The sequence below is a fragment of the Procambarus clarkii genome, chromosome 1 (assembly GCF_040958095.1).
Source record: "Procambarus clarkii isolate CNS0578487 chromosome 1, FALCON_Pclarkii_2.0, whole genome shotgun sequence".
NCBI lineage: Eukaryota > Metazoa > Arthropoda > Malacostraca > Decapoda > Cambaridae > Procambarus > Procambarus clarkii.
In genome coordinates this window covers 47079941-47100375 of record NC_091150.1, presented here as the reverse complement: position 1 = coordinate 47100375, position 20435 = coordinate 47079941, and the positions used below count along the sequence as shown (strand labels likewise).

The window sequence follows — 20435 nt, the reverse complement described above, 5'->3', positions numbered from 1 at the left end:
GAGAATCTAGTTAGTTCTACCAGGAGGCCCTGTGCAATGTCTCCCAGTGCAGGGTTGAGCATTTGTTTGGTGTGGTTAGGTCTTTGTCCTGTGAACCCACCTGCTGATCCTGGTGGGAAGGATAAAGCTGTTTTATGCACCAAAGATTTGACCACACACGGGTTCTGCTCTTGTGACACCGACTGATGGAATGCTGTCATCACGTAGAGCTCTGAGTGGGTGTTTGTCTCTCAGGGCTTGTGCTATATATACACACACACACCTATGTGAAAATTTTGCTCATGCAGTAAATATTATTTCAGAAATTCTAAATTCTACAAAATGGGCAGACCCTACTCAGCTGCTTATTGGCTCGCTTCCCTGGGAGTACACCGAGGCTGATGCAAAGGTACATAAAATATTGTATTCATCACATTCTCCTTCCTCCTCTATACTTTAATATAAGATTTTTAAGTACTGAGCCAAATTTAAGGAACTGAAATATGAAACTGTTTTAGATATAGTGAACTGACAATGGGGAATTGATTCAAAACTTACACAAACACTCGAATCAAATAATTGTATGCATTTAAGTGCCGACTTACATTACAAACCTGTGAGATGTATGTGCAATATGTAAATATTTTGTTTTTACGTTTAAATTAAGTACAACTTCTTTTCATATTCTCCTATTGTAATAATCATTTGATAATGGCTAGGTTATGTACTTTAATGATACTCAGGCATTCTTCCCACCCCACCCCACTCTCACTATATGCCAATGCCATTTTAACACTCGCTTGTAGTGCTGCTTTGTGATGCAATAATGTATCTCAAATATAAAAGGAAAACTTGCAGTAATATTGAATGAATGTAAGTGTGTAATTTCCTAAGTAATTATGTACCTAAGTGTAGTTACAGGATAAGAGTTATGCTCGTGTTGTCTCGTTTTTCCAGTAGTAGGCATCCTTCAGTCTCTGCAGACTATGGAGTTGCGCTCTGGTTGCTCTCCAGGGCGCAAAGTCTGGGTAGGTCGATATGGAGGGGAAGCTGTTATCCATGCAGCAGGTCCATGTTGCTGAAATTATCCAATGGAAAGGGAAATGCGAATACACATGGTGCCAGCACCGTCGCAGGAGCTGCCAGAACGAGGTCGAAATCGAGAGCGAATTGCCTTTGGGGCTCGAACTCCGGATTTTTCCTCGAGATTGACTCCTGAAGCCTTTCCCAAAAGAGGGGGTATAGCCACAAGGCAGCGGATATTTAGAATCAGGATTTTCCTTTCCCTAGATAAGCTCCCTTTTCAGGCTTTTCAGGCCTATTATAGGTATAGGTTAAGTAATAATTGTAATTACGAAGCAATAAGATGCTTATCTTAACATACTAAGAAGGTTAGGTAAGGTTGGTGTTTTCTATGAAGCTTTTCAAGGTAAACTAGTATGTTTAGTATGTCACATATTAAATATGCACGTATTTAATAAGTCAATATTGACTGTAAGAAAGTGCGAGAACGGGTTGTATAAAACTAATAAAACAAAACTAAAATATATCAATAAATTGTAAAGTAACTCAGGATATTTTCAAATTTTGTATAAAATCTCTATTGTTTAATAAAACTGAAAAAGAAATTCCTGAATTTTAAAACTTGTGTATAGTGAATTGAACTTGAAAGCTTCATCCTAAAATTCTGAGTGTTTTAACAGAAAACGAGGAAAATAAATGGGGAGGTAAATGTAACAGCCCCATAAGTGCAATTATGGACTATGTATGAAAGTAAGGAAATGTACTTATTACACTTGGTATTAAATCGTACTGTCAATTCGGAAGATGGGTTGCGAAATGCATATGGGATTTGGAGCATTCTATATCTGCCATCGACCTGGACAGGCATCCAGAAAGGTAAGTGCCCCAAAACAAACGCCTATTTTGGTTAAAACGACAAAAATAGACCAACTAGTGTACAGAACTCCCCAAATGAAAATGAGCATGATGTCACACGAGCCGCGCTGCATGTCTGCGCAGCTCCCCCCTCCCTGGAAAGGGGAGCCCCCAGAGCCTCACACCGGCAATCCACCCACCAGTTCTTTGGCTGATGTGATTGTGGCATGGTCATGTGGCTCCAGCTCCAGACTCTTGTGTTGTGCTGTACCTTGAGTCCAGTACTGCCTTACGGTGGCGTGTGAGCTGGGAGTAATACAGTATTCACAGGTACTCGGGCTGCATGTGCTTAGTCACCTTCCTTGAGTGCCCTGTAAGTACCGCCCTTGGGGTTTGGGGTTATGTTCCACAAGTCACCTTGGGGTCTACCTCTGTTGGTTTTTTGCTGCTTGGCAATTGACTGGCTCGAGTGTTTTGGGGGGTTTCTGCCCTTGTTTACCTTGGGGTAAATGATAGTTTTTGCACTGGTAGGGGTGCATGGGTACTGTGCAGCTAGTTTTCACCTATAACAGCTTCTGGCTCTGTTCCTCTTGGGTACGTTGTCCTCTTGCAAGGTTTTTCTTTTCCTTTTTTTATTTTTCCTGGTAGGGGGTCTTCCTTGGTATCGCTTTTCCCTGTTATATTAGGGTTAACCTGTTTTCGGTGGTACCCCCTGCTTCGCCCTTGTGAGTGGACATGTCCTGGGGGTTCAGCTTTAGCAGTTTGCTGGCGATGAGTCACAATAACGTGGCTAAATTATGTTGACCAGACCACACACTAGAAGGTGAAGGGACGACGATGTTTTGGTCCGTCTTGGACCATTCTCAAGTCGATTTAGCAGTTTGTTTGGTAGCATTGGCCGCCAGTTAGCAGTACCCAGTCTTCAGGCACTGGGAAACCCCGCGGGGGCACACAGGGTCCCCTCTCGCCTTGAACGAGTTTGAGGGTTGCTCTGTCCCCTTGTCTGAGGGGGCGACACTCATAGTTTTTGCCTCTTGTCATGCTGCCTGTTGGGTCAGTGACACTTTTGAATCAGTCCTCTGTGAGCATTGTTGCTTGTTTGTGACTCAATTCACCCAATCTTCTGATGACATTATTCGGGTGCAGGCTAGGTAAAGGTTGGTTGCTTCCCTAGATGCTTCGAGGCTGCCCCCACTTTGCTTATAGGGATCCGGACTTGCGGGTGTTGGTCGCGTCGGCCTTGGTTCAGTATGTATCCCCTTGTTCTTCCCCTGCTCTGATTTGTTCTGTTCAGCTACCAGCTCATAAGCGTCTGAGGGCTTCGGGGTCGGGGCAGGGTTTAGAGGTTTCTGAGACTGGCGGTTTCAGGGGTTGCCCCTTTCGGGGAGGCGACGGGGGCATTCGAGTCTGTTCCTACAGCTTTAGCTCCGGGGTCTTAACTAGTGGGCCTCTTCTCTTCCAGCTTTTTCAGCCATCCCGGCTTTTTCTTGTGAGGCCGGGGCTTTGGAGGATGACTTGCCCATGGGGCCTGATGTGGAGGTTCCCCGGGTTGGGGAGGAGTTGACTTGGGGGGCCTTTGGCTTCGTTGGAACCCGCGTGGGTTTTCTGACCCTCAGAGCAGGGCTTACTGTTGCAAAGAGTGGGGTTTCCCTTACCCCCCTCTGCGAATGAGTTGGTTTTAGGTACAGCTCTTTCCCGGGTTCGGTTCCATATTCCCTGTGGGTCCTTCGGTTCCATCCTTATGAAAGGTTTTCGGTTACTGAAGTGCGGACGGCTATTGCGGCTTACTGCCTGCACAATCCGGAATATGCCTCTATAATAAGTCCATCTTCCTTCAGATTTGGATCTTCATCTCCATACTGGGTTCGTTATGAGGTTCCGGAATTGTCATTTCTTGCGGACTGCCCATTGTTGTCATTGTTTGCTTGGAGCGCTTTCTGTCATACCCGCACACTTGAGTGGCGCAAGGCGTTGACTGTGGTCCAGGTTTACCTGGGAGGCGAGCACCTTAATGAGTTTCTTTTCGCTCCTGCCCTTCTGTGGGATGTGGATTGCGATTCAGCTTCACGTGCAGGTTCCTTCCTTGTCGGCTGCGCTTGTGGATGAGGACTTGCGCTCTCGTGGCTTGCTGGCTTCGGTCTTGCATTTCTTTTCCCTCCTGGTGCTCTCTTCAGATTGGCTTGCAGAGAATGTAGGGGCGTTTGGGGTCCGTTCCTGGGTCTGGTGCCATGGTAGCGGCTGCTCGTGCGTCGTCTGCACTTTTGAAGCTATTTCTGCCGATCCTGAGGGATGCGCTGTCACGGTTTTTCGCTGCGTGTTTCGCTTGTCGACGGGTTGTGCTCATGTCCTCCTTGGAATCTGCTTGGGTCCTGGTTCTTAATTTGTCTTCGCCCTTTTGTCCTTTGTTGTTTGTAGACTCTGTGGTTGAGCAGTATATGCAGGTGGCTTCTTCTAGCTGTTGTCCGATTTCCAACATGTTGGTTCTCTGGGGTTTCTGGGTGGGTTCTTCCCGGAGGGGTCATGCCAGGGCTTGAGGTTCCGTTCTTCGGGGTAGGCCACAGGTGTCAGTTTCAAATCCGTCTGTGTCTGGTCGGCGTGGTGATTGCTCTGTGCGCAGGCCAGGTTCTCGTAAGGGGCATCAGCCCTTTTGCGGTTCGCCCCATTGACGGGGTGCTCGCTCATGCCTGGTCTCACGATTAGTGAGCTTTTCTGGTTGTTTCTCAAGGCCCGCAGTAGCATTGAGTGGCTGCTCCTCCGTGGGGGGGTTCAAGGGAGAGGGGCCAGGCTTCTTCTCCTGCGCTCTGTCTAGTCGTCTCTGAATGGGTGTACTTGGGCATGGTCGAAACGACAACTTCTTTCAGGTGGGTTTCCTGCCCGTTTCCAGTTCCAAAACAGGACTGTGCGGACCTGGATTTTCATTCTGGACTTGCCCTTTTTGAACCCCTGAGTTTCTTGCCGCCTCCTTTCGTATGACCACTCTGTTTGGCTTATGTTGGAGCCGGGCGCTTGGTGTCCCTGGACCTCTAGGATGCTTATTGGCACGTCCCGATACATCCGGGGTTCAGGGACTGCCTTGGTTTTGTTGTGGGATGTCAAGGTTACAGCTTTCGTTGTCTCCCGTTCTGGTTGAATCTGGCACCTCGCGTGTTCACACTCCTTGCGCGGGTTGTGGTGGCTCATCTGCGTCTTTTAGGTGTTTGGGTGTTGGCCTATCCTGACAACTGGCTGGTCTAGCTCCCAGTCAGTCTGCGTGTCTGCTCGCCAGGGGTTTGGTGCTTTCCCAGCTAGCCGGGTTCGGGTTCCTGGTGAACTGGCGGAATCTGGTTTCCTCCCAGGTTCGGACCTGGCTGGGTCTTGTATGGAACTATCAGACCGCTTCCCTGTCTCTCCCTTCGAAGTCTCTCCTTCGGCTTCAGTCCTGCATGTGCTTGTTTCTGGGGGCTCCTGGATCACCCAGCAGTTGCTCGAGGGTTTGTGCGGGAGCCTGAACTTTGCAATAAAGGTCTACCCTCTGGGTCAAGTTTGGCTTCATTGGCTGTTTTGGTTCCTTTGGGGATGTCCCTTCCGCCTCTCACACGATCTTTGGGTTCGTCTCTCGGGGGCCTTGTGTCGGCTGCTGCGCCACTGGCTTCCACTTCGGGTTTTTGCCTTCCCTAGTTTGTAATTGGCACTTGGTGTATTTACGCATCTTTACAGGATCTTGGTGCCCTGTCTGCATCTGCTTGGGATTCAGTGTCTGGCCTACCTTGACGACTGGCTGGTGTGGGCTCCCAGTCGGTCTGCTTGTCTGCTCACCAGGTATGTGGTTCTTTCCAGATCGCCGGGTTTGGTTTCCTGGTGATCTGGAGGCCGTTCCATCTGTTTCCGTCACAGGTTCGGACCTGGCTGGGCCTTGCTTAGGGCTCTTGGGCCGCTCCTTGAACTTCCCTCCAGAAGTGTTGCTGCGACTTTGGTCCCGCCTTCGGCTGTTCATGAGGGGGTCCGTGGATGTTCGGCGGTTGCTCGAGCAGTTGTGCGGAAGTCTGAACTTTGACGTGCTGGTCTGCCCGCAGGGTCGGGTTTGGCTTCGGCGTCTGTTTGGTTCCTTCGGAGACTCCCCTTTCGCCTCTCTTGCAATCGTTGGATTCGTTCCTCTGGGGATTTTGTTGGTGCTGAATCACCAGCTTCCTCTTTGGGGCTTTTGGGGTTCCGTGCCTTGGCACCTCCCCGAGCCTTCACTCGATGGGTTCACAGACGGGTCATCTCTCGGCTGGGGCTGTGTGACCAGTGCTCACCAGGTCGGCCGGAGATGGTGAGGTCTGTCCATCCGTCAGGCTCACAGCATGGTTTGGGAGTTCGTGGCTGTCTGGTTTGCGCTTCGGAGGGTTCGGGTCACACGGTGCTCTACTAATCAGCTCCATTCGGACTGTTGTCTGGCGGTTCTTTGCCGGAACCACAGGGTTTCTCCTAGGTGTTTGCCTTTGGGGTTGGTCCCTTCGAGTGGCTAGTTTGCTGGATTCTCGGGGTTTGGCTAACCGTGAGGTTCATGTCCAGGGTGTGTCCTATGTCCTAATGGACAGCCTGTCTCGGTTCATTCCTCTGCCCGCGGATTGGCCAGTCGTCGCCAGCACGTTTCGTTGGCTCTGCCGGACGTATGGACTCCTGGCAATGGACGTCTTCGAGTTGGCATGGTTTAGGCGTCGCCCATTCTATATGGCACCCTTACCCGCCTCCGAGGCATTCACAGTGGATGCCTTTTGGAAGGACTGGTCTAGGTGGGGGGTACCTGTTCCTCTTCTCCTGGTCCAGCTGTTGCTTCGGGTTCTGGCTTGGTTGGAGCCCATTCCCAAGAGAGTAGCCATCTTGGTCCCTTGGTGGCTGGCCCGGCTTTATTTTCAGACAATGCTTGATTGGTGTCCAAATCCCGGGCGTTTTCCCGCGGGTCCGCCTCTTTCGGCAGATCGTACCAGTCCTGTACGTGATTGGTTCGGCCTTCTCCCCGGGCCTTCGCGTCTGGTATTTTGATGCGGGTATCACCATCTCTGTGGTGATCAGGTGGCTTTGTTGGTGTCCCACCTGCGAGCTTCGTCTCAGCGAGAGTATTATGCTTCTGGTGTTTCTATGCACCTTTGTCTTACTCTTCGTAGGTCGTTTTCTCTTTCACATCGGGTTGTCTCGTCCTTTCTTGGGTTTTCAGGACTACAGTTATTTGATGTTTCTTACTGTCGCCTAGTTTTGTGCGGCGCTGGCGGAGCTGCTCCTGCTTGTATTCAGGGTGGACGTCACATCTGCCCCGTTCAGTACGCTTACCCGTGTTTTGTTTCACCTCTGGCCTGCTCATGCTTCGCCTGAGCCGTCCTGGTCCTTGATCAGGGTGCCCTCTTACCTTTTCCTCAGTTTGTGGTAGCCTCTTCGGTTAAGTTTCTGCTCTTTGGTACTGGTGGTAGGTTTGTACGTTTGCAGCCTTTCTTCGTCCTTCTGGCAACGGTCGAGACGACTGCTTACCGGGGGGGAGGGGCCCTTGGGTTATTGATGCTTGATTGATTCGGCCAGGGGTGCATTCTGTGTTGTCCAGTTGTGTTTTTTGCCGTTACCTGCGTACCCTGTCTGGGGATGCACTTTGGGTTGATCCAGTTCCCCTCGTTCCCCGTTTCAGGGCTCGGGTCTCCCAGGTCGTCCTCAGAGTTTTTAGGTCTTCCAGCCTGCGGTCTATCCTTACGCCCGTGCTGTTTGGACATTTGCAGCTTTCACTGCTGTGTTGGTGACGTCTAGGGGTCATTTCGGATAAGAGGGTCACACAGGTTCTTGGCCACTTGTTCTTTATACGCGCAAATGCTCCTGTGCGTTCTTGTTGCCTTGGGTCTCAGGTTGCAGCCTGTTGTCTTGGCTTTGCGTTGCGGAGTATGTGGCAGCCGCCTCCTGGGTCAACCCTTTCTTTTTCTTCTCTTTGGGTATGAAGCTCCAGGGAGCCGTATGGGCTCGCTACAGAAAACCAGCATTGAATGTAATGAAACGCCATTTTCTGGGTGAGCCCCGGAGGCTCCCTGGAAACCCTACCTCCCACCGGTCGTTTTTTTTTTTCGCGTTGGTTGAAGCTTAGCTTCCGAACTGATGCTAGGCAGCCGGCGCAGTGAGGTCCGGGGCTCCCTCTCCCCCTCTCGGTGCGGGGAGGGCTGCGCGGACGATCGGCACAGCAGTAAAGTGTGATGTTTGCTTGTTTCCTTGGGATTGTAGAGTGTTTCTATCTCTGTTCAGTTTTTTGTTTTAGTTTTTACCATGTGGGGTTTGTTTTGTTTTGCCTACCTTTCTGGGTGCCTAACCTCGATCGATGGCAGATAAGGAAAACCCCAACCACAAGGGGGTTTTCCAGGGCCATTGCTCCCTGAAACCTCTCTGAGGGGGCCAGGTTCTGGCGGTGGTCCCTGATAGGACTGAACTCCTTAGCTAATGTCCCGGTCTAATATAACATACATTAGCCTGATAAGCTCCAGGGAGCCTCCGGGGTTTACCCAGAAAATCGCGTTTCATTACATTCAACGCTGGTTTTTTTTATAAGGTGGAATGAGATTTTGATATAATTATTTAAAAAATGCCCTCTTTATGCACAATTTTTTGTTTGTTTTTCAGCCACTAATTGTTGGCCCTCATTCACATGGTGTTCAAACCAAGGGAAATAAAAAGTCAAACAAACCCACAAGCCTAACAGGTGCAAGTGTGAGTGGAACAATATCTGAAGCAGGAAGCAGTAATTCTTCAGCTTATGGGTTAAGTGATATTTCTCTAAATGCCAGTGCTGAAGTGAGCATGTCAGCTGGCCACTCACAGCCCACACCAACACTCCATCAGCCTACTCCATTGACTGTAACAAAACCTAAATTCCAGGTGAGTCTGCATATATTTAACTTATTACAATAATGCCTCATCAACAAATTGGTTGAAACATTTAAATTATTGGATTATCTGAATTCCTCAGAAACAAGTATTGTTATAGAAGTGATGCATGCTGTGCATCACACTATAGCTGAATGTCATTTCTGATTCATTGTATGCATTTAAAATTATACCTGGTTACAAATAAACCCTACCAACATCAGACCTAGGTCTTTCAGGATGAGGGCATTAACCCTTATTGATAGGGTTAATGAGTGCATTGACCATATCTATAAGTGTCGTGAACTAACAGTTTTACACAACTTTGAATATTTATAATTTGAGGTGGGTATATAATTACATATTTCATTCCTATGGCCCTAGCAATCGTCTACTATTTTGAGAAAAAAAAGTCATTAATGGCCTAGTTTCTTTCTTGAATATTAGTAAATAGAGGCCACTGTCTGTCACACACCTTCCAGTACATTATGTGCACAGAGCCACCATGCAAGAGACCATTCAAGCAACACAAAATTACAAAGACTACAAGAGTTGGAAGGTCTTGCGGATGAAGAGGAATATATTACAAGTAAGAGGAATTGCATTTGATTACAATGCAACACATCTTTCCCCAATACTTGGATTCCCCATTTTCATGCAAATTTCTGGTTATTCAGTAATCGCTGAACTGCGCAACGAGCCTGCAGGCGCTCAACGAGGGGGTGGGGGGGGGTGGGATTGCGCAACGCGCCTCCAGGATCTTAAAGGTATAGCGCTTGATTCAAAACTCTCCACGGCAACATGGGGTTCACATCAGCTTTCTCAGGGCTCTTGTAAACAGATGCCATTTGTTTGATTTTTTTAAATCGTGGGCAACATTCCTGGGTGTGAGAGCCTCAGTACTGAGCAAGCAACCAAGGCTGGCGCACGCAGCATGAGTTCACAGCACTGCTGTTCAGCTTGTGACCACAGTATTGCCTAATACTATCAAAACATATATGTAACTGGTATTATTTAGTCATGATAGTATTACAGAAGAGCCTGAGTTTGATAATGACTGGTTACAATGTTCAAATATCAGTGAATCAATGCTGTTCACGATGTTCACAGCATTGATTCCACAGCATCACAACTAGCCTCAGCACCACACCATTATTTTGTCCATCTAGGAATCTTCAAATGACTTCTTATACTTTACAAAATAAACTTGTGGTCAGTTATTCATTTACAGGATTTAGTGACCAGGATTGTGATAATAGCAGGTTTGTGGTCATAATTAGCACTGTGCGTAGTATTGTGGGAGGAGGAATTTTGGTGAGGAAGGTAATCCAGGTACCTCACTGTGTGTGGCAGCCAATCATGTTTTGCTCATCATACTAGCTTAGTGATTCGCTATGGTGACCACATAAGTACATGGGTATATACAATGTGTGTATATAGTGTAATAACAGCAACAGGATTATGTTGGGAGGAGCCAACTTCGTGAGGCAGGTGGCGTCGTAATCGTAGCGTCGTCTGTTGGCTGCTGTGTGATTTCTCACGCAGTGTATGGTGGCCACTGTGCTGTTTGGACAATTCCAGCTTCCTTGCATAGTTATGGTGAATAAAACATGTAGATACTGTACATAAACATAACGTGTGTAAATAGTGTAATATATACAATAACAGTATGGTGGTAAGAGGAATGTTGGCAAGTAGGGTGTAAGGAGTAAAGTGTTGGAGGAGTGAGGGAGGGGTGGCTGGGTGTGGTAGTGCACACTTGCGGAGTTCTGAGTGTGTTGATGGTGAATGTATATAGTGTGTAAAAGTGTATGTATATTGTGTGTAAATATACATAAATGAACATGAAACATTGGATATATGAACAATATATGTAGACACGTTTGTGACACATACAACACTGTGTCTTGACGCCTGACAGCTGAGTGGACAGCGCTTTGGATTGAGTCCTGAGGTTCTGGGTTCGATCCCCGGTGGAGGCGGAGACAAATGGGCAAGATGTTTTACACCCTGATGCCCCCTTTTACCTAGCAGTAAATAGGTACCTGGGATTGATTGATAAAGATTAAGCCACCCAAGAGGTGGCACGGACATGAATAGCCCGTAAGGTACTGTACCTGGGAATTAGACAGCTGCTATGGGCTGCTTCCTGGGGGGGGGGGGCGCTTCCTGGGGGGGGGTGTAACAAAAAGGAGTCCTGGTCGAGGACCGAGCCGCCTGGACGCTAAGCCCCGAAATCCTCTCAAGATAACCTCTTGGAACAGTACGGATGTTCTACTGCCATAATAATGTGTACATGTTAATTATACATAGGATTGGCAAAACAAAAAATGTATTTGGAAATGTACTAAAAAAATGAACAAAATAATATTTGTGGCAACTCGCGCATGTTGAAGCTGGCGGGAGACTGGCTTTAGGAGTCTACGTCATGGGCGACCACCAAATTGTGACGTAACACGCCATTTTCCGGACGCCATTGGTGCCAACGTAAGTATAATATCTTTTTTTTTTTTTTTTTTTTTTTTTTTTTTTTTTTTTTTTTTTTTTTTTTTTTTTTTTTTTTTTTTTTTTTTTTTTACATATCTGTGATCAGGGAAGGGTAATTTAACATTTTCTAAAACAAAAAAAAATTTCCCCAGAATTTATTTTCTGCACACAGAGGGGTGAATGCCGTATTTTGAAGGTGAGCAGCACAGTGGTTAACTAGAGCATTTCCAGCTAATAGAGGTTAACCCTCACTTTCCATAAAGTTTTAACATAAGTCGTCGAATGAGTACAGTTCTCTCATTTGTTCCAAATAACACCAAAGTTTACGGGCTTTTCTGTGGGGAGGCTCTACAGCTCCCTGGAGCTTATTGGGCTAATGTATGTTATATTAGACCGGGACATTAGCTAAGGAGTTCAGACCTACCAGGGACGAGCACCAGAACCTAGCCCCTTCAGAGAGGTTTCAGGGAGCAATGGCTCTGGAAAACCTCCTTGTGGTTGGGGTTTTCCTTATCTGCCATCGACTAGGGTTAGGCATCCAGAAAGGTAGGCATAACAAAACAAACCCCACATGGTAAAAAACTAAAACAAAAAACTGAACAGAGAGGTAGAAACTCCCTACAATCCCAAGGAAACGAGCAAACATCACACTTTACTGCCACGCCGATCGTCCGCGCAACCCTCTTCGCCCCGAGAGGTGGAGGGGAAAGCCCCGAACCTCACCGCGCTGGCGTCCTAGCATCAGTTCGTAAGCTAATGTCAACCAGGATAGACGCTTTTCTGCGCTCAGTTTCCTAGGCAGTGTTTGCCTTGTGTGGTGTTCACTGCCGAGTGTTGTGTTGTGCGGTGGCCAGGTGTTCCTCATCAGTACCAGGGCAGCATGTGCTTGGGGGGCTTCCTTCCCTAAGTGCCCTGTGAGTACTGCCCCTGCATGACAGAGTTATCTTCCCTGGGGCGTTCGGGAACCATTCCCGTAGAGGTTCTTGCTGCTCAGCATTTGCCTCGCCCTTGGGGCCCCTTCTTTGGCCCTCGTTTTCGCCCTTGGCCCCTAGGTAGGCACTGGTATTGTGCTGATTAGGGCGTCAAGGCGTTGTGCGACCTTCCACCTAAGCGGCGACCGGTTCCTGTTGCCTCTAGAGACGGTGTACTCTTGCTGGGTTTTCCTTTTGTTTTTATTTTCATTTGCCTGGTGAGGGTCTGCCTAGTGTGGTTATAGTTCCACTGGTAGTGTTTGGTGGCCCTCTGCTAGGCTCCCGTTATTGTACACGTCGCAGGGGTTTTCAGTGTTGTCCCCCTACCCCCTTGTTACTTTTGGGTTTTAACCGGTTAGAAACACCTTGCCCGGACTCCCCGTAGTTGTTACCCTACGGGCCCTGGAAACCCCTGTCGGGGCTCGGTGGACCATTGAATGCGTCTTCCGGGTTCCAATCCGTCTTGTACGGGATCATTGGTTGCTGTGCCCTTGTCTCCCGGTGACAGTCGCCACTTTTACTTCCGTCGTGTTGCCTGTTGGGTCACTGACACCTTGACCAGGAGTCTTGCGAGAGATATTCTCTCCTTGTTCTCCAGTACTCTCCTGATGTTATTACTGTTCAGAGTACAGGCAGCATCCATGTTGCAAGCTAGGTTAGGTTGCTGCAACACGCTAGGTTGGTTTCCCACTCGGATGCCCCGGGGCCGCCCCGTTTTGGTTAGGTGCTGTTCGCCCCTTTCCTTCCCTGTTCCCGGTTCCGGACCGTTTGCGGGTTTTGGGGTCGGGGCGGGGTTTAGTTGGGGCCAAGACTCGGGCGGTTTCGGGGGCTGCCACGTTCGGGTTGGGGACAGAGGTTTTCGAGCCTGTTCCTTCTGCCAAGGCTTCTGGGTCTTACCAGCGGCCCTTTCTTGCATCCTTTCCCATGGACTCTTGCTTCTCTTTAAGGGCAGAGGGCTTGGAGGACGGCTCTGCCCCGGGGCCTCTGTTGCGGGTTCCCGGAGCTGTGGGGAATGCCTGCTAGCAGTTTTGGGGCTGTTTGCCCCTGCCTGGGTTTTCTGCTTCTGTGCAGAGTTTTTTGCCCATCCAGTCTGCATGCTTCCTACTTTTGCTGGCGTGTTTTCATATCTTTTGCGTCGGTCACAGCCCCCTGTTCTGGTGGCCATTTTCTTCTGCTGGTTTCCCGGCGTGGCCACCAGGGCGGCGTTGCAGTTTGTTTACATGCGTATGGGTGTGTGATCGAGCGTCTTGGGTGAGTTTTTTCACCTTTTTGGGGGGTTTTATTCTCCTGTTGTCGTTTCTTTGCTTTTCTGGTGTTTTCTGCCCATCTTCTGTTCCTCTGGGAACGTTTGAGTGTTGCTTTTACAGAGGGTTTTCCGTTTTGTCTGTTTTGGGTCTGGGCCCTAGGGTTTGGGCTCAAGTGTGCCTGTCTGTTTATGCTTGCTCCCACACCTTATTCCTCGGTTTTCGGTCTGTTTTGACCGTTCCCCTGGGGGTTCTGTCTGGGGGCTGTGCTTTGCCTTTCTGTGGTGTATCTCCGCCAGCAAATGTGGTGGTTTGAGCTCCCCCGGGTTCCTTTGGGTTCTTTGGTTTCGTTTCGGAGGTTTTTTCCTCCTGGGGTCCCCTTTGTGGGTTCAGGGGGCTTTGTTTCCTCGTGTGTGACCCGGTTCTGCCTTCTGGGGTTCTGGGGTCTTCCTGGCTTGCAGACTGATATTTTTGGATTGCACATGTTGTGGTCGTGCTAGGACTTTGGGTTTTGTTGTCGAGGTTGGCCATTTGATGCAGTTTTGTGCCTTCTTCGCCTGGCCGGTGTGGTGCTCTCTGCCCACTGGTCGGCGTCTTGTAATTTTCTTTTCACGTGTGTGTGTGTGTGTATGTGCACATGTACATGTACATGTGTACACTGTGTGTAATTACCTAAGTATAATTACCTAAGTGTAGTTGCAGGATGAGAGCTACGCTCGTAGTGTCCCGTCTTCCCAGCACTCTGTCATATAACGCTTTGAAACTACTGACGGTCTTGGCCTCCACCACCACCTCACCTAACTTGTTCCAACCGTCTACCACTCTGTTTGCGAAAATGAATTTTCTTATATTTCTTCGGCATCTGTGTTTAGCTAGTTTAAATCTATGACCTCTTGTTCTTAACGTTCCAGGTCTCAGGAAATCTTCCCTATCAATTTATCAATTCCTGTTGACACATTGAGGGGAGAGGCAGGGAGGGATAGAAGCAGTGAGGGAGGGACGGTGGTCGTGGTAGGGATGAGGAAGGGAGGGAGGTGGTGTGGCGCTGGTGAAGCTTTTCAGCTATCTTTCGGAGTTGATGTCACATCTGCGCCATTGCGCAACCTGTCTTGGGCGTTGTTTCACCTCTGGCCTGCTCATGCACCGCCTGAGCTGTCCTTATCTTTGGACAGAATGCTCTCTTTTTCTTTCTTCTTGTTTTGTTGTGGCCCCTTCGGTTCCGGATTGTTTTTCGAAGGCTCTTTTATTGTTGGCCTTGGCCTCTGGGGGTTGGGTTAGTGAGCTTCTTGCTCTCCTCCGGCGCAGAGGTTTGTGCTCCTTCGGTCGGGGTGATCAGTTTGTTCGTTTGCGTCCTTCTCCTTCTTTTCTGGCAAAGAATGAGACTGCTGCTTTCCTGAGGGGTCCCTGGGTTGTTGATGCTTGGTTGGTTAGGCCGGGGCTGCATCATGTTTTGTGTCCGATGTCAGCTCTCCACCATTATTTGCGCGCCACAGCTGCTTTGTCCATTGACGCACTTTGGGTTGATCCGGTTTCCCTTCTTCCCTGTTCAAGTGTGCGGGTCTCCCAGGTTGTCCTTAGGGTTATTAATTAAGGCTAGCCAGCCTGCGGTCTATCCCTGTGCCCATAACGTCCGCAAGTTCGCGGCTCTTGCCGCTGTCTTTTATCAATACAGTATCCACTTTATTTAATGGCCTATATTAGGGTGTACCTTGGTCCTTATTTCCGGAGCTCCAGTATTTCCGAAGTTAAGATGTCGGTAATTTTTCAAGTAACATTCAGGTAGGATATACATTATATTGTATAACTAAAATTAAATAAAGTTCATTGTGTAATTGCATTCCAAGTTAGTTCCTGTGTTGGTGCCCATTCTGTCACAGGTTACAATTAATAATTCCTTCACATGACAAGTTGGATCACACAGGTGGACAAGTAGACCACACAAGTGAACCATATTACCAAACACCTCCCTCCGTCCCTCATCCCCACTCTTCCCTCACCCCTACCACTACCACCGTCCCTCCCTCACTGCTTCTATCCCTCCCTGCCTCTTCCCCTCCCTGCCTCTTCCCCTCCCTGCCTCTTCCCCTCCCTGCCTCTTCCCCTCAATGTGTCTCTCCATCACTGCCTCTCCCCCACAATGCCTGCCTCCATCACTGCCTCTCCCTCTCAATGCCTCCTTCAATTACTGCCTCCCTCCATCACTGCCTCCCATCCCTCCCTCAATGCCTCCTTCCATCACTACCTCCCATACCTCCCTCAGTATCTCCCTCCATGACTGCCTCTCATCCCTCCCTCAGTTCCTCCCTCCATCATGCCTCCCATCCCTCCCTCAATACCTCCTTCCATCACTGCCTCCCATCCCTCCCTCAATACCTCCTTCCATCACTGCCTCCCATCCCTCCCTCAATGCCTCCTTCCATCACTGCCTCCCATCCCTCCCTCAATACCTCCTTCCATCACTGCCTCCCATCTCTCCCTCAATGCCTCCTTCCATCACTGCCTCCCATCCCTCACTCAATGCTTCCCTCCAGTACTGCTCTGCCTCTCCCCCTCAATACCTCTCTCCATCACTGCCTCTCCCCCCTCAGTGCCTCCCATCCCTCCCTCAATGCCTCCCTCCATCACTTCCTCTCATCCCTCCCTCAATGCCTTCCATCCCCTCCCTCAATTCCTTCCATCCCCTCCCTCAATGTCTTTCATCTCTTCCTCACTGCCTTCATCATAACATGAGAACAGCAGGCTATGAAGGAAGGAGCTACTAACGGGGTCGAGGCCTGGCTACCTGGACATCTGTCAGCACCTGCTCGCAGATGCCAACTGTGCATACTTCATAATTAAAACTATATTGGTTTAATTAATAAATAGGAAACTATAAAACATGTTAATGATTAATAATATATAGTAATATATAAAAAATAACATATTTTGGCATAAGTATTTTACAACTAAGATTAAAAATTTTAATACAGTATGGGTGAGAGGTTTGACACCATCGCCTGGTCAGCAATTCTGCCCTCTGCCTCCCTTACCAGCACCCCTCTCCCTGCCTTCCTCAACACCACCACCACTCTCCCTGCCTTCCTCAACACCACCACTCTCCCTGCCTTCCTCAACACCACCACTCTCCCTGCCTTCCTCAACACCACCACTCTCCCTGCCTTCCTCAACACCACCACTCTCCCTGCCTTCCTCAACACCACCACTCACCCTGCCTTCCTCAACACCACCACTCTCCCTGCCTTCCTCAACACCACCACTCTCCCTGCCTCCCTCAACACCACCACTTTCCCTGCCTCCCTCAACACCACCCCTCTCCCTGCCTCCCTCACCACCACCCCTTCCCCTGCCTCCCTCACCACCACCCCTTCCCCTGCCTCCCTCACCACCGCCCCTTCCCCTGCCTCCCTCACCACCGCCCCTTCCCCTGCCTCCCTCACCACCACCCCTTCCCCTGCCTCCCTCACCACCACCCCTCTCCCTGCCTCCCTCAACACCACCCCTCTCCCTGTCTCCCTCAACACCACCCCTCTCCCTGCCTCCCTCAACACCACCCCTCTCCCTGCCTCCCTCAACACCACCCCTCTCCCTGCCTCCCTCAACACCACCCCTCTCCCTGCCTCCCTCAACACCACCCCTCTCCCTGCCTCCCTCAACACCACTCCTCTCCCTGCCTCCCTCAACACCACTCCTCTCCCTGTCTCCCTCAACACCACTCCTCTCCCTGCCTCCCTCAACACCACCCCTCTCCCTGCCTCCCTCAACACCACCCCTCTCCCTGCCTCCCTCAACACCACCCCTCTCCCTGCCTCCCTCAACACCACTCCTCTCCCTGCCTCCCTCAACACCACTCCTCTCCCTGTCTCCCTCAACACCACTCCTCTCCCTGCCTCCCTCAACACCACCCCTCTCCCTGCCTCCCTCAACACCACTCCTCTCCCTGTCTCCCTCAACACCACTCCTCTCCCTGCCTCCCTCAACACCACTCCTCCCTGCCTCCCTCAACACCACCCCTCTCCCTGTCTCCCTCAACACCACTCCTCTCCCTGCCTCCCTCAACACCACCCCTCTCCCTGCCTCCCTCAACACCACCCCTCTCTGCCTCTCCACCTCAATGCCTCCCTCCATCAATCACTGCCTCCCATCCCTCCTCAATGCCTTGGAGGTGGGTGGCCTGTTGCCATGTGAGGGCCCGCCGATGCCAAAACAAACTCAATACCGACCTTCAGTAATATCGACTGCCAGACCGATATATGAGGCTCCAGATACCAGTCTCTCAAACCGGTCGTTATTACTGGCAGATCGGTATAAAAAAGGCCGTTAAATTGAGTGGATACTGTATGTCCTGGGCTGACATTTGGGCACAGGGATTTTGGTGGTTGAACAGGGTCCTGGCTGCTCGTTACTTTGTTAATGTTCCTGGGCTCAGTCGGGCCTGTGTCGCTTTGGGTCGGTGGATGCAGCCAGTTGTCTCGACTTTAGGTTGAGTGAGCAGCAACCGCCTCCCGGGTAAGTCCCTATTCTTTCCTCTATGGGTCGTTAGCTCCGGACAGCCGTAGGGGCTCCCACCAGAAAACCAGCATTGAATGTAATGAAACGCCATTTTCTGGGTGAGTCCCGGAGGCTCCCCGGCATCCCTCCCTCCCTGCGGTCAGCGGTTTTTCGCGTGTTTTGACATCCAGCCTCAGAACTGGGGTGTGGATCGCTGGCGCGGTGGGTCTGGGGTCTTCCCCTTCCCCCTCCCAGAGAGAAGGGAGCTACGCAGACAACGGTGCAATGACGGGTAACGTCATACTAGTTTGCTCGTTTTTGTTTGAAGAGTTCTATCCACTAGTTCGGCTTTTGGTTGTAATTTTCACCAGAATAGGGGTTTGTTTTGGGAAGCTTACTTTTCTGGGTGCCTAACCCGGTCGATGGCAGATATAGAATGCTTCCAGTTACACAGGGGTTTCTATATGGCATTGTTCCCCTTGCCTCTCGAGAGGGGGCCAGGTTCTGGCTTGTGGTCCCCAGTAGAAAAAACGTTCATCTCTCTTTCACATTTCTTTGTGGTTTTTCCGCATGGACCCGATATTTAAAAACCAAAGCAGATTGAGCTCTAATATTTTGCAAAGTGTCATTTGGGGTCTAGGGCTATCTTACTACAAAATTTCATGGCATTTGGAGAAGGTCGAGTGAGAGCCATAGGTGACTTTTTGGTGATTTGAGATGGAATGACCCAATAACATGTTGCCACACACCAGCCAGTAGCCGACACCACCTCTCCCTCCCTCCCTTACCAGCAGTACTCCTCCCACTACTAATTCACATCGCTAATTCTCACCACAATCCTGCTATTATCGGAATCCTGGTCACTAAATCATGTAAGTGAATAATTCCCACCTGTTTATTTTGTCAAGGAACATGAGAAATCGTTTGAAGAATTTTAGATGGAAGAAATAATGGCAGTGTGCTGTGGCTAGTGCTATGAACACCTTGAACAGCATTTATTCACTGATATCTGAACATTGTACACAGTCTTTATCACAATCAGGCTCTTCTGTAATACTATCATGGCTAAATAATACCAGATACATATATATTTGGAAAATTTTAGGCGATGCTGTGGTCAAAAGCTGAACAGCAATGCTGTTTGCTCATGCTGCATGCACCAGCCTTGGTTGCTCACTCAGTACTGAGGCCTTTACACCCGGGAATGTTGCCCATGATTTTTTTTCAAAATGTAGTCTGTTTAAGAGAGCCCTAAGGAAGCTGATTTGAACCCCGTGTAACCGCGAGAGTTTTGAATGATACGCTATACCTATAAGATCCCAAAAGTGCATTGCGCACCACCCGTTGAGAGCCTCAAGGCGCGTTGCACAATGCAGTGGTTAAAGGAGTAGGAGGCATGGTCAAATGTATAAAGTATCCTCATTGAAAAGTAGTGGTGCAATAGGTACTTCTTATGAGACAATTCTATAAACATTAGGGTGTAAGACTATTTTAATATCCTCTAAATATGATTGGATTTATCTACAAACCTCTTGTGTTCAAGATGGAATATGATAAAAGTCCCCAAAGGCTACCTAATCAATAGGACTGTGATTCCTGTGTCATCCAACAATGGTTGACACGACTATGAACCAGGAGGCCTGGCAGAGACTGGTCTGCAGGGACATTGGTCCTTGTAACCCCTCCAAAATAATGTAAGATAGTTCTGGCAGAGATCGTCAGCCCCTTTTCACCCCAAACTAGCTTCCTTCATGACCCAGCAGAAAGAGGAGTAATAATTATTTATATTATTATAATAATTGTTGTAATTAATAATTATTACTCTTCCTCCTACACGCAAGATGGTCATGAAGGAAGTCTGCTTCTGGTGAAAGATGGCTGTGATGATCTGTGTCTAGAACCTGTAGATGCGGGACTCTGACGTCCACTTCCTAGGGCTCGTGCAGCCCAAACTCTGCTTCAGGAGGCTGGGGTCGTTCTTGCCCTTGCTGGGGCGGTTCTTCTCTGGCCCCGACCACAGCTGTCTCTGGGTTTGGAGTCCCTGCACCTTCTTTTACTAACTTTGAGTTAAACTCTGGAGCTGGAGCCCCTAGGGCAGTTCGTTGTTGCCTTCAACCTCGTTCTTATAGTTCCTGCAACAGTACTGGAACCAATCGTATTGGCATTTGCCTTTCCATTGGAAACTTTCGGCACTGTTGAGAGGGGGGCACCTGCTGCATGGGTGATAGCTTCTCCCCCATGTCAACCTACCCTGGCTTTCCGTCCTGGAGAGGCCACGATATGGTCTCCTAAGACTAATGGATGCCTACTACTACACGTCCTTTTGTCACTGAAAGGGCATCATCTTTCCCACAAGGATCTCGAGCATTTGCTGGGCTACTTTCATTTTGTTGCATTGGCCTTGCATTGGTCTTTCCATTGGGCCCTTGTATAGTTGTCTTTCCTTTGGGCCTTGTTTGGTTGAAAGCACTTTGTGGCCCACTTTTGGTGGGCCACAAAAATTGAATGGTGCCATTCAATTTAACACCTTGACGCGCAC

At 49.3% G+C, this 20435-nt stretch overlaps 1 protein-coding gene across 2 annotated transcripts in view; it reads left to right on the top strand.

Moving 5' to 3' along the window:
* LOC123773290 (E3 ubiquitin-protein ligase TTC3) overlaps positions 1-20435 on the top strand; it is a 241840-nt gene that overhangs the window by 205492 nt on the left and 15913 nt on the right. For both annotated transcript variants that reach the window (XM_045766935.2, XM_069307431.1), the window contains exons 34-35: positions 303-388; positions 8464-8718. In XM_045766935.2, coding sequence (XP_045622891.1) covers positions 303-388; positions 8464-8718 — 341 coding nt within the window. The remainder of the gene's footprint in view (positions 1-302; positions 389-8463; positions 8719-20435) is intronic.